This window comes from Salvelinus namaycush, unplaced genomic scaffold (genome assembly GCF_016432855.1).
Source record: "Salvelinus namaycush isolate Seneca unplaced genomic scaffold, SaNama_1.0 Scaffold247, whole genome shotgun sequence".
Classification (NCBI taxonomy): Eukaryota; Metazoa; Chordata; class Actinopteri; order Salmoniformes; family Salmonidae; genus Salvelinus; species Salvelinus namaycush.
This window is the reverse complement of record NW_024059308.1, coordinates 39,693-53,789: the sequence shown is the minus strand read 5'-3', so window position 1 is coordinate 53,789 and position 14,097 is coordinate 39,693. Positions and strand designations below refer to the sequence as shown.

General features: G+C 44.8%; 1 protein-coding gene across 1 annotated transcript in view; it reads right to left on the bottom strand.

The window, feature by feature from the left end:
* Positions 1 to 678: 678 nt before the first annotated feature.
* LOC120038999 (inactive heparanase-2-like) overlaps positions 679 to 14,097 on the bottom strand; it is a gene marked incomplete at its 5' end in the record, with an annotated part of 39,857 nt that continues 26,438 nt past the window's right edge. Inside the window, one exon of the mRNA XM_038984527.1 lies at positions 679 to 841. Within this exon, the coding sequence (XP_038840455.1) occupies positions 679 to 841 (163 nt within the window). The remainder of the gene's footprint in view (positions 842 to 14,097) is intronic.

The following is a 14,097-nucleotide window of genomic DNA, read 5'->3' as shown; positions in this document are numbered from 1 at the left end:
GAGGGGTAAAGGGTGAGGAGGAGTATGGGGTGAAGGGTGAGGGGTAAAGGGTGAGGAGGAGTATGGGGTGAAGGGTGAGGGGTAAAGGGTGAGGGGTAAAGGGTGAGGGGTAAAGGGTGAGGGGTAAAGGGTAAAGGGTGAGGAGGAGTATGGGGTGAAGGGTGAGGGGTAAAGGGTGAGGGGTAAAGGGAGGGGTAAAGGGTGAGGGGTAAAGGGTGAGGGGTGAAGGGTGAGGGGTAAAAGGTGAGGGGTAAAGGGTGAGGAGGAGTATGGGGTGAAGGGTGGGGGGTAAAGGGTGAGGGGTAAAGGGTGAGGGGTAAAGGGTGAGGGGTGAAGGGTGAGGGGTAAAAGGTGAGGGGTAAAGGGTAAAGGGTGAGGAGGAGTATGGGGTGAAGGGTGAGGGGTAAAGGGTGAGGGGTAAAGGGTGAGGGGTAAAGGGTAAAGGGTGAGGGGTAAAGGGTGAGGAGGAGTATGGGGTGAAGGGTAAAGAGTGAGGGGTAAAGGGTGAGGGGTAAAGGGTGAGGGGTAAAGGGTGAGGAGGAGGAGGAGTATGGGGTGAAGGGTAAAGAGTGAGGGGTAAAGGGTGAGGGGTAAAGGGTGAGGGGTAAAGGGTGAGGAGGAGTATGGGGTGAAGGGTAAAGGGTGAGGGGTAAAGAGTGAGGAGGAGTATGCTGAGGATTATCTGCGGCAGGCATAAGCGTTGATGTTCCTGATGACGTAGAAGCCGATGGTCATCGGGGGCATGGCTATCGTCTTCCCGGCCCGCAGCGTCTGAGGCTTCAATTCCGGGAACGTCTCGTTGTCCACCATCAACAACTTTTCTCCGTTCAACTGGACTGACCTGGGGGAGACAGGAGAGAGTGAAGTTGGAGAGATGAAGAGAGTGGAATGAAAGATAAAAGAGGAGGGAGAGAGGAGAAGGATAGTTGAGAGAGGGCGAGAGTGGGAAGTGTGGGAGAGGAGAAAGGGTATCACTTCTGCACAAAGCTGGAGTGGTAGAGCAGCAGTCCTGAGGCTGCATGTACAGTCATCTGAACACTAGGGGGAGGTAAAGTTACATAATGGCACCGTCCTGACAGGCGGTTTTGTGACAGATGTGATCCTTCTTAACTAGATGGAAGAGTGGCTAGGTTGGGGTTTATTTTCTCTCAATTCCAGGCAAATCATGAATTGATTTGCACTATCATGGGTGAATTCCTAGTCTAATACAACTAACTGACAAGGAACTGATCACAAACTCATTAAAGTCTGCCTCAGAGAGCACTGAGAAGAGTTTCAACCCTTTGGAAGTGGGGATTAGGATATCCTAAAATAAATAGCCCTACGAAATAACACAAACAAAATTCTTCACACAAATGTTACTTAGATCTTGCAACAATGCTGTATTTTTATGAGACTGACAGATTCCAATAGACGTGTTCCTGTCCCGTCGTCTGTGAGTGGAGCCCTGTAGTAAGTCAGCGGTACACTAGCTAACTGAACGTGAACGCTAATGAATCCATGCAATGTTTCAATGTCCATGCCAAAACAACATTAAACACAGCAAAATAGCAAATCATTAACACGGTTATAAAGATTAAAGGGCAATTTTGTAACAATTTTCTTCAGGGGGAAAAACAAGACTCAGAGACATATATACAGTACCAGTCAAATACTTGGACACACCTATTCGTTCAAGGGTGTCACGACTTCCGCCGAAGTCGGCCCCTCTCCTTGTTCTGGCAGCGTTTGGTGGTCGACGTCACCAGCTTTCTAGTCATCGCTAAGTTTCCTGGCATCCAGGACCTCTATACCAGGTGGTGCCAAAGGAAGGCCCTAAAAATGGTCAACGACTCCAGCCACCCTAGTCATAGACTGTTCTCTCTGATTTCTCATGGCAAGCGGTACCGGAGTGCCAAGTCTAGGTCCAAGAGGCTTCTAAACAGCTTCTACCCCAAAGCCATAAGACTCCTGGACATTTAATCAAATGGCTACCCAGACTATTTGCATTGCCCCTCTTTTAAACCACTGCTACTCCCTGTTGTTATTATCTATGCATAGTCACTTTAATAACTCTACCTACATGTACATTTTACATCAACTAACTGTGCTGCTTGTAGTGCTGCTCTTTAATTACTTGTTACTTTTATTTCTTATTCTTATCCATATTTTTTATAACTGCGTTTTTGGTTAGGGATTGTAAGTAAGCATTTCACTGTAAGGTTGTTTCACCTGTTGTATTCGGTGCATGTGATTTAATAAAATGTTATTTGATTTTAAAAGTTCATTTGTGGAATTTCTTTCCTTCTTAATGCGTTTGAGCCAGTCAGTTGTGTTGTGACAAGGTAGGGGTGGTATACAGAAGACAGTCCTGTTTGGTAATAGTTCAAGTTCATATTATGGCAAGAACAGCTCAAATAAGCAAAGAGAAATGACAGTCCATCATTACTTTAAGACACGAAAGTCAGTAAATCCTGAAAATGTCAAGTCCTTTGGAAGTTTCTTCAAGTGCAGTTGAAAAAACCATCAAGTGCTATGATGAAACTGGTTCTTATGAGGACAGCCACAGGAAAGGAAGACCCAGAGTTTCCTCTGCTGTAGAGGACATGTTCACTGGAGTGGCACTTCAGATTGCAGCCCAAATAAATGCTTCACAGAGTTCAAGTAACAGACACATTTCAACATCAACTGTTCAGAGGAGACTGTGTGAATCAGGCCTTCATGGTCAAATTGCTGCAAAGAAACCACTACTAAAGGACACCAATAATAAGAAGAGACTTGCTTGGGCCAAGAAACATGAGCAACGGACATTAGACTGGTGGAAATCTCTCCTTAAGTCTGATGAGTACAAATGTGAGATTTTTGGTTCTAACCGCCATGTCTTTGTGAGACGCAGAGCAGGTGAACGGATGATCTCCGTACGTGTGGTTCCCACCGTGAAGCAGGGAGGAAGAGGTGTGATGGTGTGGGGGTGCTTTGCTGGTGAAACTGTCTGTAATTTATTTAGAATTCAAGGCTCACTTAACCAGCATGGCTACAACATCATTCTGCAGCGATATGCCATCCCATTTGGTTTGCGCTTAGCGGGACTATCATTTGTTTTTCAACAATGACCAACAATTTGTTTTTCAACAAGGACAATGACCCAAAACACACCTCCAGGCTGTGTAAGGGCTATTTGACCCAGAAGGAGAGTGATGGAGTGCTGCATCAGATGACCTGGCCTCCCCAATCACCTTAACCTCAACCCAATTGAGATGGTTTGGGATGAGTAGGGCCGCAGAGTGAAGTAAAAGCAGCAAACAAGTGCTCAGCATACAGTTGAAGTCGGAAGTTTACATAGACTTAGGTTGGAGTCATTATAACTCGTTTTTCAACCACTCACAAATTTCTTGTTAACAAATTATAGTTTTGGCAAGTCGGTTAGGACATCTACTTACTGCATTACACAAGTAATTTTTCCAACAATTGTTTACAGACAGATTATTTCACTTATAATTCACTGTATCACAATTCCAGTGGGTCAGAAGTTTACATACACTAAGTTGACTGTGCCTTTAAACAGTTTGGAAAATTCCAGAAAATGATGTCATAGCGTTAGAAGCATTTGTTAGGCTAATTGACATAATTTGAGTCAATTGGAGGTGTACCTGTGGATGTATTTCAAGACCTACCTTCAAACTCAGTGCCTCTTTGCTTGACATCATGGGAAAATCAAAAGAAATCAGTAAAGACCTCAGAATAAAAATTGTAGACCTGCACAAGTCTGGTTCATCCTTGGGAGCAATTTCCAAATTCCTGAAGGTACCACGTTCATCTGTACAAACACCATGGGACCAGGGCAGCCATCATACCGCTCAGGAAGGAGACGCCTTCTGTCTCCTAGAGATGAACATACTTTGGTGCGAAAAGTGCAAATCAATCCCAGAACAACAGCAAAGGACCATGTGAAGATGCTGGAGGAAACAGGTACAAAAGTATCTATGTCCACAGTAAAACAAGTCCTATATCAACAAAACCTGAAAGGCTGCTCAGCAAGGAAGAAACCACTTCTCCAAAACCGCCATAAAAAAGCCAGACTACGGTTTGCAACTGCAAGTACTTTTTGGAGAAATGTCCTCTGGTCTGATGAAACAATAATAGAACTGTTTGGCCATAATGACCATCGTTATGTTTGGAGGAAAAAGGGGGAGTCTTGCAAGGCGAAGAACACCACCCCAACCGTGAAGCACAGGGGTGGCAGCATCATGTTATGGGGTGCTTTGCTGCAGGAGGGACTGGTGCACTTCACAAAATATATGGCATCATGAGGACAGAAAATTGTGGAAATATTGAAGCAACATCTCCAGACATCAGTCAGGAAGTTAACGCTTGGTCGCAAATGGGTCTTCCAAATGGACAATGACCCCAAGCATACTTCCAAAGTTGTGGCAAAATGGCTTAAAGACAACAAAGTCAAGGTATTGGAGTGGCCATCACAAAGCCCTGACCTGAATCCCATAGACAATTTGTGTTCAGAACTGAAAAAGCGTGTGCTAGCAAGGAGGCCTACACGGTTACACCAGCTCTGTCAGGAGGAATGGGCCAAAATTCACCCAACTTATTGTGGGAAGCTTGTGGAAAGCTACCCGAAGCGTTTGACCCAAGTTAAACAATTTAAAGGCAATGCTACCAAATACTAATTGAGTGCATGTAAACTTATGACCCACTGGGAATGTGATGAAAGAAATAAAAGCTGAAATAAATCAATCTCTCTATTATTATTCTGAAATTTCATATTCTTAAAATACAGTGCTGATCCTAACTGACCTAAAACAGGGAATTTTTACTCGGATTAAATGTCAGGAATAGTGAAATACTGAGTTTAAATGTATTTGGCTAAGGTGTATGTAAACTTCCGACTTCAACTGTATGTGGGAACTCCATCAAGACTGTTGGAAAATCATTCCTCACGAAGCTGGTTGAATGATTTGTTTAACACTTTTTTGGTTACTACATGTTTCCTTACGTGTTATTTAATAGTTTTGGTGTCTTCACTATTATTCTACAAAGTAGATTATAGTAAATATAAAGAAAAACCCTTGAATGTGTAGGTGTGTCCAAACATTTGACTGGTACTGTATATATGGTTCAGGCAACACCTAACTATCAACCCACAACTTGGCTTTCTTTTGAAAATACAAGGAGCTGAAGGGTGAACTCTCTCTCTCTCTCGGCTCGGGCTGCTAATGTGTGTAAAACAGCAGGCTTCAGAGCCCCAATGTTGATCTTCACTAACGCCTCTCACAGGATTTATGTTAGCTAGTTCAAAGCACTGGGGAGCAGGGAAGTGGAATGAGAGAGAAACAGAGATGAAGAGAGAAAAACAGAGAGCAAGAGAGAGACAGGAAGGGGGACTAGAAGGAGACAGAAAGAAAGAAAATAGGGGAAAAGTCTAAATATCCTTTATATACTATAATGTAAATTAAATTACACTTCCATATGCTGTTCTTTCAGAAGCTCCTGGCTACAGAAGTGTGTGTGTGTGTGTGTGTGTGTGTGTGTGTGTGTGTGTGTGTGTGTGTGTGTGTGTGTGTGTGTGTGTGTGTGTGTGTGTGTGTGTGTGTGTGACCCTTCAAGTCAACAAGTATTATCACCTAACTTTCACTCCACCATTGTTAGACTACAGCATGGGTATTCAACGGGTGGTTGCAGGGGGTCCGCAGAAATGTACACTGAATAAAAAATAAGTACAACATGTAAAGTGTTGGTCCCATGTTTAATGAGCTGAAATAAAAGATCCCAGAAATGTTCCATACGCACAAAAAGCTTATTTCTCTCAAATGTCGTGCACAAATTGGTTTACATCCCTGTTAGTGAGCACTTCTCTTTTGCCAAGATAATCCATACACCTGACAGGTGTGGCATATCAAAAAGCTGATTAAACTGTATGATCATTACACAGGTGCACCTTGTGCTTGGGACAATAAAAGGCCACTCTAAAATGTGCAGTTTTGTCAAACAACACAATGCCACAGATGTCTTACGTTTTGAGGGGGCGTGTAATTGGCAACTGACTGCAGGAATGTTCTCCAGAGCTGTTGCCAGAGAATTTAATGTTCATTTATCTACCATAAGCCGCCTCCAACTTCGTTTTAAAGAATTTGGCAGTAAGTACAACCGGCCTCACAACCGCAGACCAAGTGTAACCACGCCAGAATAAATTCATGTTGAATTACATACCTACAGTAGAAAATAAGATATGATCTTTTTTCTGATGATGTCAACTTTATTTCACAACTCCAAATATTGAGTAAATTACACTCACTGGAGTATCTGACATAGGCTTTGAAAAAGCACCCTCGAATAGGCTATCAGTGCCTCCGGCTGCTGGTAAGCTTTCTTGACATGGACATAAATTTTTGCATACACATGGTTAACCTTTGTTTAACTGCTCTGCGCTTAGCGATAATGTGTTTGGAGTTACCTTTTCTAGCTAATAGGCTACGTTAGAGTTTACACTTCTTCCAATTAAAATGTGGGGAGGACAAAATAATTTAAAACTATCTACCAAATCTATTCATTTTAAAATGTTGATTACTTCTCCTTGCCATTACCATTCACATGATAATAAGACAAAGCATAACATGATGGAGGATGGAGGTCCCTGCGTCGCCGGTTTGCATGGGAGGGGGTCCCTGGGTGATGGGGGTCCCTGGGTGGCCGGTTTTCCTGGGAGGGGGTCCCTGGGTGATGTGGGTCCCTGGGTGGCCGGTTTGCCTGGGAGGGTGTCCCTGGGTGGCCGGTTTTCCTGGGAGGGGGTCCCTGAGTCGCCGGTTTGCCTGGGAGGGGGTCCCTGGGCAATAAAGGTTGAAGACCCCTGGACTATAGTAACAATCACAGAGAGCCTTATTCAAGTCCAGTTCGTGCTCCCCTGTGAATTCACTGCAATATTATTTGACAACAATTCTTCCATATTCCATACAAAACGTGAGTTGTTTTGCGAAAAAGCTATATTTACCAGGATGCATTAAACCCTGTAGATACAGTCCTACCAGGAACAGTATGACATTCCATTACACTTCCTGATCAGCTGTTCATCTGGGACCACTGTTAAACCCTGGGAGTTAGTATAACCTTACCTAACATTTAATGTTTCATGCATGTATAGTTCATTCATTCATGTATAGTTGAGTGGTATCACTCCTCGCATTGAGCACACACCAGACCCCCGGTAGGCCAGGGGTTTCAACCCTGTGCCCACCTTTCCTGTTTCATACTGTCTAAATGAAGTAATACAAAATAAGAAAGGAGGATGTAATTATACTGTGATAATGACCTGATTGAGACCATAGGCCCCAAAGTGGAAAGAAGAATTAGAGAGCACCTCTTTGCTGATTTACCAGATGTATTGAAATGTAATGGCAAACAAAGTCATTTTGGGGTATTCGATGGTTAGCCTCAATTTGAACTAATCCTTGAACTTTCTGCACCCTTTGTAACATTTCACTGGTTCATTTCACTCTGTATTGAGGCGGCAAATAGCCTAGAGGTTAAGGTTGCTGGTTCGAATCCCTGAGCCGACTAAGTTAAAAATCTGTTGATGTACCCTTGAGCAAGGCACTTAACCCTGATTGCTCTGGATAAGAGTGTCTGCTAAATGACCATGTTAAATCTAGAGAATGCAAAGCCGTTAAACACATTAATACCTACATCAATTTCCTGTGGCCAGACCTGTGTATACATGTATAGGGCTGGCTGTTGCATTGTAGTCATATTTATAGACATCTGGAGTTGCTCAAACAATAACAAAAGTCCCCAGTGCTCTAGCTATGCTGAGTGAAAGCAGTAAGACCACCAGTTGGAGTCTAGAACAGAGCTGGCGTTCCCCTCCGCTGCTTACGGTTCTATTAACAACCACTATAATCCCTTGTAACACCACTAACACATCCTCATCATTAACCTGTTATTACAGCACACACACACACACACACAAGCGCACACAGAAACACACACAGGTCCGTACACCCGTGTGCACGCGCGCACACACACACACACACTCATTAGGCCGTTATTGCAGGATCGGCCTTGTGTCTGAATAACAGGCTGAGCTTAGGCTGGAGAGGTCAAGAGAGGGATGGATTACTGCCAGACAGACAGAGAGGAGGGGAAGGAGAGAGCAATGTGGGGAAACGAATGCAGCAGAGTTAGTGAAAAGGACTGGGGGCATTACTGCCTGGAAAACAGGGGGAGACAAGGAGAGGAGAGAAGAAGGATGGATGTGTAGAGAGAAAGGAATGGAATGGTAACAGTGAGGTAGAAGACAGAGGAAAGGGGTGCCTGGAGTGTAGGGCTGTGCAGGGCTACTGGAACTGATAGAACAGCTAATCTTCCCAGAGGGCTCTGGGGGTGCAGACCAGATCAGATCAGGTCAGATCAGATCAGGCCAGATCAGATCAGAACCAGATCCAGACCAGAACCATCCCCTCTAGGAAGGCCTTTGGTACCAGCAGATGTTTCTTATCACGGCCCACACCGTTCACTTTTCAATTTCAATAAACAAGGACAAACTTATTGTGCTAAACGGATTTTATTGCCAATTCTTAACCATGGAGGTTTGGATGTTTGATGTTTGATATCTCTTTGCTGTGTGTGTGTCTGTCATGACTGACTGCTTCCCTCTCCTGAACATTTGCTCCTACTGTAAATACATCCAACGATAAACAACATAGCATATTCCCTCTGTAAAAATACTATAGCCTGTAAAACATCGCACAATTTGGAGAAAAATTCTACCTTTTGAGACTTTTAATATTTTTCTTGGAAATAATAAAATATTAATCGTTATAACCTGGCTAAAAAGACCCTCAAGTATTCTTACCATCCACTGTAGAGCAGGGATCATCAACTAGATTCAGCAGTGGGACTATTTGTTTCTTGAGCGGAGGGTCGGGGGGCCGAGACATAATTACAAATCATTTGTAGATTGCAAATTGAATGCAAGAAACCCAAACAGATATAATATTTGACTAAAACACATTAATTTCAAATCTTGCTTGCATTTGTATACAATCTATTATGCGTGGGAATACTTGGGAACAGTTTTCCAAAATGAAAATCCCTTGTAGCTGATTTCCTAGTGTTTTTATAGTCTTTTATGTCCAACAGTGACAATTCTAAAATGTTTATAATAATAATTATATGGGCAACCCTGCTGTGTAGTGTCTAGACAACAGTCCTGGAGGGCTGCAGGGTTATGCAGGTTTCTGCATCATTCCAGCACTAAGTATCTACAGTATGGATGCCTTATAAAGGGTTTATGAAGGCTTGAGCCTTTAAAGATGTGGTTTATTTAAAGTGGAACCAAAAATGCTTCAGTAGAGATGCACGTTTCCTTGACAGAGATCCCAAATCCTATCTTCCAATCTTCCCTATTAAAGGACAACCCCCCCACCCTGTTTCCCACAGAGAGGTTAGCTAGAGGGACAGCTGTGTTATGGTAACCTAGGTCTCTCTGGCTCTCTCCTGTATGTTGGAATTGCCAGGTCAGTGGGTCACGGTGTGTATGCGTGCGTGCATGTGTGTGCAACTTCATATTAAGACGCCGAGGTCTTGAAAAAAAAGTTTATACTAAAAATATATACAGTATAGGGCCTATTGTACAAAGAAAAATATATAAATGACGGGTCAACATCTAAATATTGATCCCAGCTTTGATCAAAGCTCAGAACCTGTATATTTTTCAAACCAAATAAAATCGAATTGTATTTGTCATATGCACGTGCAGACCTTACCTTGAAATGCTTACTTACAAGCCCTTAACCAACAATGCAGTTCAAGAAATATAGTTATATTTAATAGATAAACTAAAGTTAAAAATGTAAAATAAGTAACACAATAAAATAACGATAATGACGCTATATACAGGGGTACAGGTACCGAGTCAATGTGCGGGGGTACATGTTAGTCGAGGTAATTTGTACATGTAGGTAGGGGTAAAGTGACTATGCATAGATAAGCGAGTAGCAGCAGTGTACAAAACAAATGGAGGGGGGGACAATGTAAATAGTCCAGTGGCCATTTGCGCGGCCCGCGCTTGGATTGCGTCCTACCTGACAGGTCGCTCCTACCAGGTGGCGTGGCGAGAATCTGTCTCCGCACCACGTGCTCTCACCACTGGTGTCCCCTCTGTCCTAGGCCCTCTCCTATTCTTGCTATACACCAAGTCACTTGGCTCTGTCATATCCTCACATGGTCTCTCCTATCATTGCTATGCAGACGACACACAATTAATCTTCTCCTTTCCCCCTTCTGATAACCAGGTGGCGAATCGCATCTCTGCATGTCTGGCAGACATATCAGTGTGGATGACGGATCACCACCTCAAGCTGAACCTCGGCAAGACGGAGCTGCTCTTCCTCCCGGGGAAGGACTGCCCGTTCCATGATCTCGCCATCACGGTTGACAACTCCATTGTGTCCTCCTCCCAGAGTGCTAAGAACCTTGGCGTGATCCTGGACAACACCCTGTCGTTCTCAACTAACATCAAGGCGGTGACCCGTTCCTGTAGGTTCATGCTCTACAACATTCGCAGAGTACGACCCTGCCTCACACAGGAAGCGGCGCAGGTCCTAATCCAGGCACTTGTCATCTCCCGTCTGGATTACTGCAACTCGCTGTTGGCTGGGCTCCCTGCCTGTGCCATTAAACCCCTACAACTCATCCAGAACGCCGCAGCCCGTCTGGTGTTCAACCTTCCCAAGTTCTCTCACGTCACCCCGCTCCTCCGCTCTCTCCACTGGCTTCCAGTTGAAGCTCGCATCCGCTACAAGACCATGGTGCTTGCCTACGGAGCTGTGAGGGGAACGGCACCTCCGTACCTTCAGGCTCTGATCAGGCCCTACACCCAAACAAGGGCACTGCGTTCATCCACCTCTGGCCTGCTCGCCTCCCTACCTCTGAGGAAGTACAGTTCCCACTCAGCCCAGTCAAAACTGTTCACTGCTCTGGCACCCCAATGGTGGAACAAACTCCCTCACGACGCCAGGTCAGCGGAGTCAATCACCACCTTCCGGAGACACCTGAAACCCCACCTCTTTAAGGAATACCTAGGATAGGATAAAGTAATCCTTCTAACCCCCCTCCCCCCCTTAAAAGATTTAGATGCACTATTGTAAAGTGGTTGTTCCACTGGATATCATAAGGTGAATGCACCAATTTGTAAGTCGCTCTGGATAAGAGCGTCTGCTAAATGACTTAAATGTAATGTAAATGTAATTTGATTAATTGTTCAGCAGTCTTATGACTTGGGTAGAAGCTGTTAAGGAGCCTCTTGGACCTAGACTTGGTGCTCCGATAATGATTGCCGTGCGGTAGCAGAGAGAAGCAGCCTATGACTTGGGTGACTGGAGTCTTTGACAATTCTTTGGGTCTTCCTCTGACATCGCCTAGTATATAGGTCCTGGATGGCAGGAAGCTTGGCCCCAATGATTTACTGGGCCATACGCACCATCCTCTGTAGGCTTTACGGTCAGTGCCGAGCAGTTGCCATACCAGGCAGGGATGTATCTGGTCAAGATGCTCTCGACGGTGCAGCTGTAGAACTTTTTGAGGATCTGGGGACGCATGCCAAATCTTTTCATTCTCCTGAGGGGCAAACTTTTCACGACTGTCTTGGTGTGTTTGGACCATGATAGTTTGTTGGTGATGTGGACACCATGGAACTTCAAACTCTTGACTCGCTCCACTACAGCCCCATATATGAGAATGGGGGCGTGTTCGGCCCTCCTTTTCCTGTAGTCCACGATCAGCTCCTTTGTCTTGCTCACGTTGAGGGAGAGGTTGTTATCCTGGCACCACACTGCCAGGTCACTGACCTGAGGCTGTCTCATCGTTGTCACTGTTGTGTCATCAGAAAACTTAAAGATGGTGTTGGAGTCGTGCTTGGCCACGCAGTCATAGGTGAACAGGGAGTACAGGAGGGGACTAAAAATGCACCCCTGAGGAGCACCCGTGTTGAGGATCAGCATGGCAGATGTGTTGTTGCCTACCCTTACCACCTCGGGGTGGCCCGTCAGGAAGTCCAGGATCCAGCTGCAGAGGGAGAAGTTTAGTCCCAGGGTCCTTAGCTTAGCGATGAGCTTTGTGGGCAACATGGTGTTGAACGTTGAGCTGTAGTCAATGAATAGCATTCTCACATAGGTGTTCCTTTCATCCAGGTAGGAAAGGGCAGTGTGGAGTGCGATTGAGATTGCATCATCTGTGGATCTGTTGGGGCGGTATGCGAATTGGAGTGGGTCTAGAGTTTCCGGGATGATTGTGTTGATGTCAGCCTTGACCAGCCTTTCAAAGCACTTCATGGCTACAGACGTAGTCATTTAGGCAGGTTACCATTGCTTTCTTGGGCACAGGGGCTATGGTGGTCTATTTGAAAGATGTAGGTATTACAGACTTGGTCAGGGAGAGGTTGAAAATGTCAGTGAAAACACTTGCCAGTTGGTCAGCGCATGCTCTGAGTACACGTCCTGGTAATCCATCTGGCCCCACAGCCTTGTAAATGTTGACCTCTTTAAAGGTCTTGCTCACATCTGCTACGGAGAGCGTGATCACACTGTCGTCCAGAATAGCTGGTGCTCTCTTGCATGCTTCAGTGTTGCTTGCCTCAAAGCGAGCATAAAAGGCATTTGCCCGTCTGGTAGGCTTGCGTCACTGGGTTTCCATTTTTAGTCCGTAATAGTTTGCAAGTCCTACCACATCCGACGAGCGTCAGAGCCAGTGTTGTAGGATTCAGTCTTAGTCCTGCATTGACGCTTTGCCTTTTTGATTGTTCGTCTGAAGCATAGCGGGATTTCTTATAAGCGTACGGATTAGTGTCCCACCCCTTGAAAGCTGCAGCTCTAGCCTTTAGCTCGGTGCAGATGTTGCCTGTAATCCATGGCTTCTGGTTGGGATATGTACGTACGGTAACTGTGGGGACGACTTCGTCGATGCACTTATTGATGAAGCCAGTGACATATTCCAGTCTGTGCTAGCAAAATTGTCCTGTAGCGTAGCATCCGCGTCACCTGACCACTTCCGTATTGAGCGAGTCACTGGTACTTCCTGCTTTAGTTTTTGCCTTGTAAGCAAGAATCAGGAGGATAGAATTATGGTCAGATTTGCCAAATGGAGGGCGAGGGAGAGCTTTGTATGTGTCTCTTTGTGTGGAGTTGGTTGTATAGAGTTTTTTTTTCAAATCTGGTTGCACATGTGACATGCTGGTAGAAATGAGGTAAAATGGATTTAAGTTTGCATTAAAGTCCTTGGCCAATAGGAGTGCTGCTTCTGGATGAGCATTTTTTTGTTTGCTTATGGCCTTATCAAATAAAATAAAATAAAATACTATTGGTCACATACACATGGTTAGCAGATGTTAACGCGAGTGTAGCGAAATGCTTGTGCTTATAGTTCCGACCATGCAGTAATATCTAACAACTAATCTAACAATTTCACAACAACTACCTTTTACACACAAGTGTAAAGGAATGAATAAGAATATGTACATATAAATATATGGATGAGCGATGGCCGAACGGCATAGGCAAGATGCAGTAGATGGTATAGAGTACATATGAGATGAGTAATGTAGGGTATGTAAACATTATAAAAAGTGGCATTGTTTAAAGTGACTGGTGGTAGCTTTATTACATCCAGTCCTTCATTATTCAAGTGGCGAGAGATTTGATTCAGTATGTTGGCAGCAGCCACTCAATGTTAATGGTGGATGTTTAACAGGCCTTGAGTTAGAAGCTGTTTTTCAGTCTCTCGGTCCCAGCTTTGATGCATCTGTACTGACCTCGCCTTCTGGATGGAAGCGGGGTGAACAGGCAGTGGCTCGGGTGGTTGCTGTCCTTGATGATCTTTTTGGCCTTCCTGTGACATCGGGTGGTGTAGGTGTCCTGGAGTGCAGGTAGTTTGCCCCCAGTGATGCGTTGTGCAGACCTCACTACCCTCTGGAGAGCCTTACGGTTGTGGGCGGAGCAGCCGTACTAGGCGGTGATACAGCCCGACAGGATGTTTTCGATTGTGCATCTGTAAAAGTTTGAGTGTTTTTGGTGACAAGCCACATTTCTTCAGCCTCCTGAGGTTGAAGAGGCACTG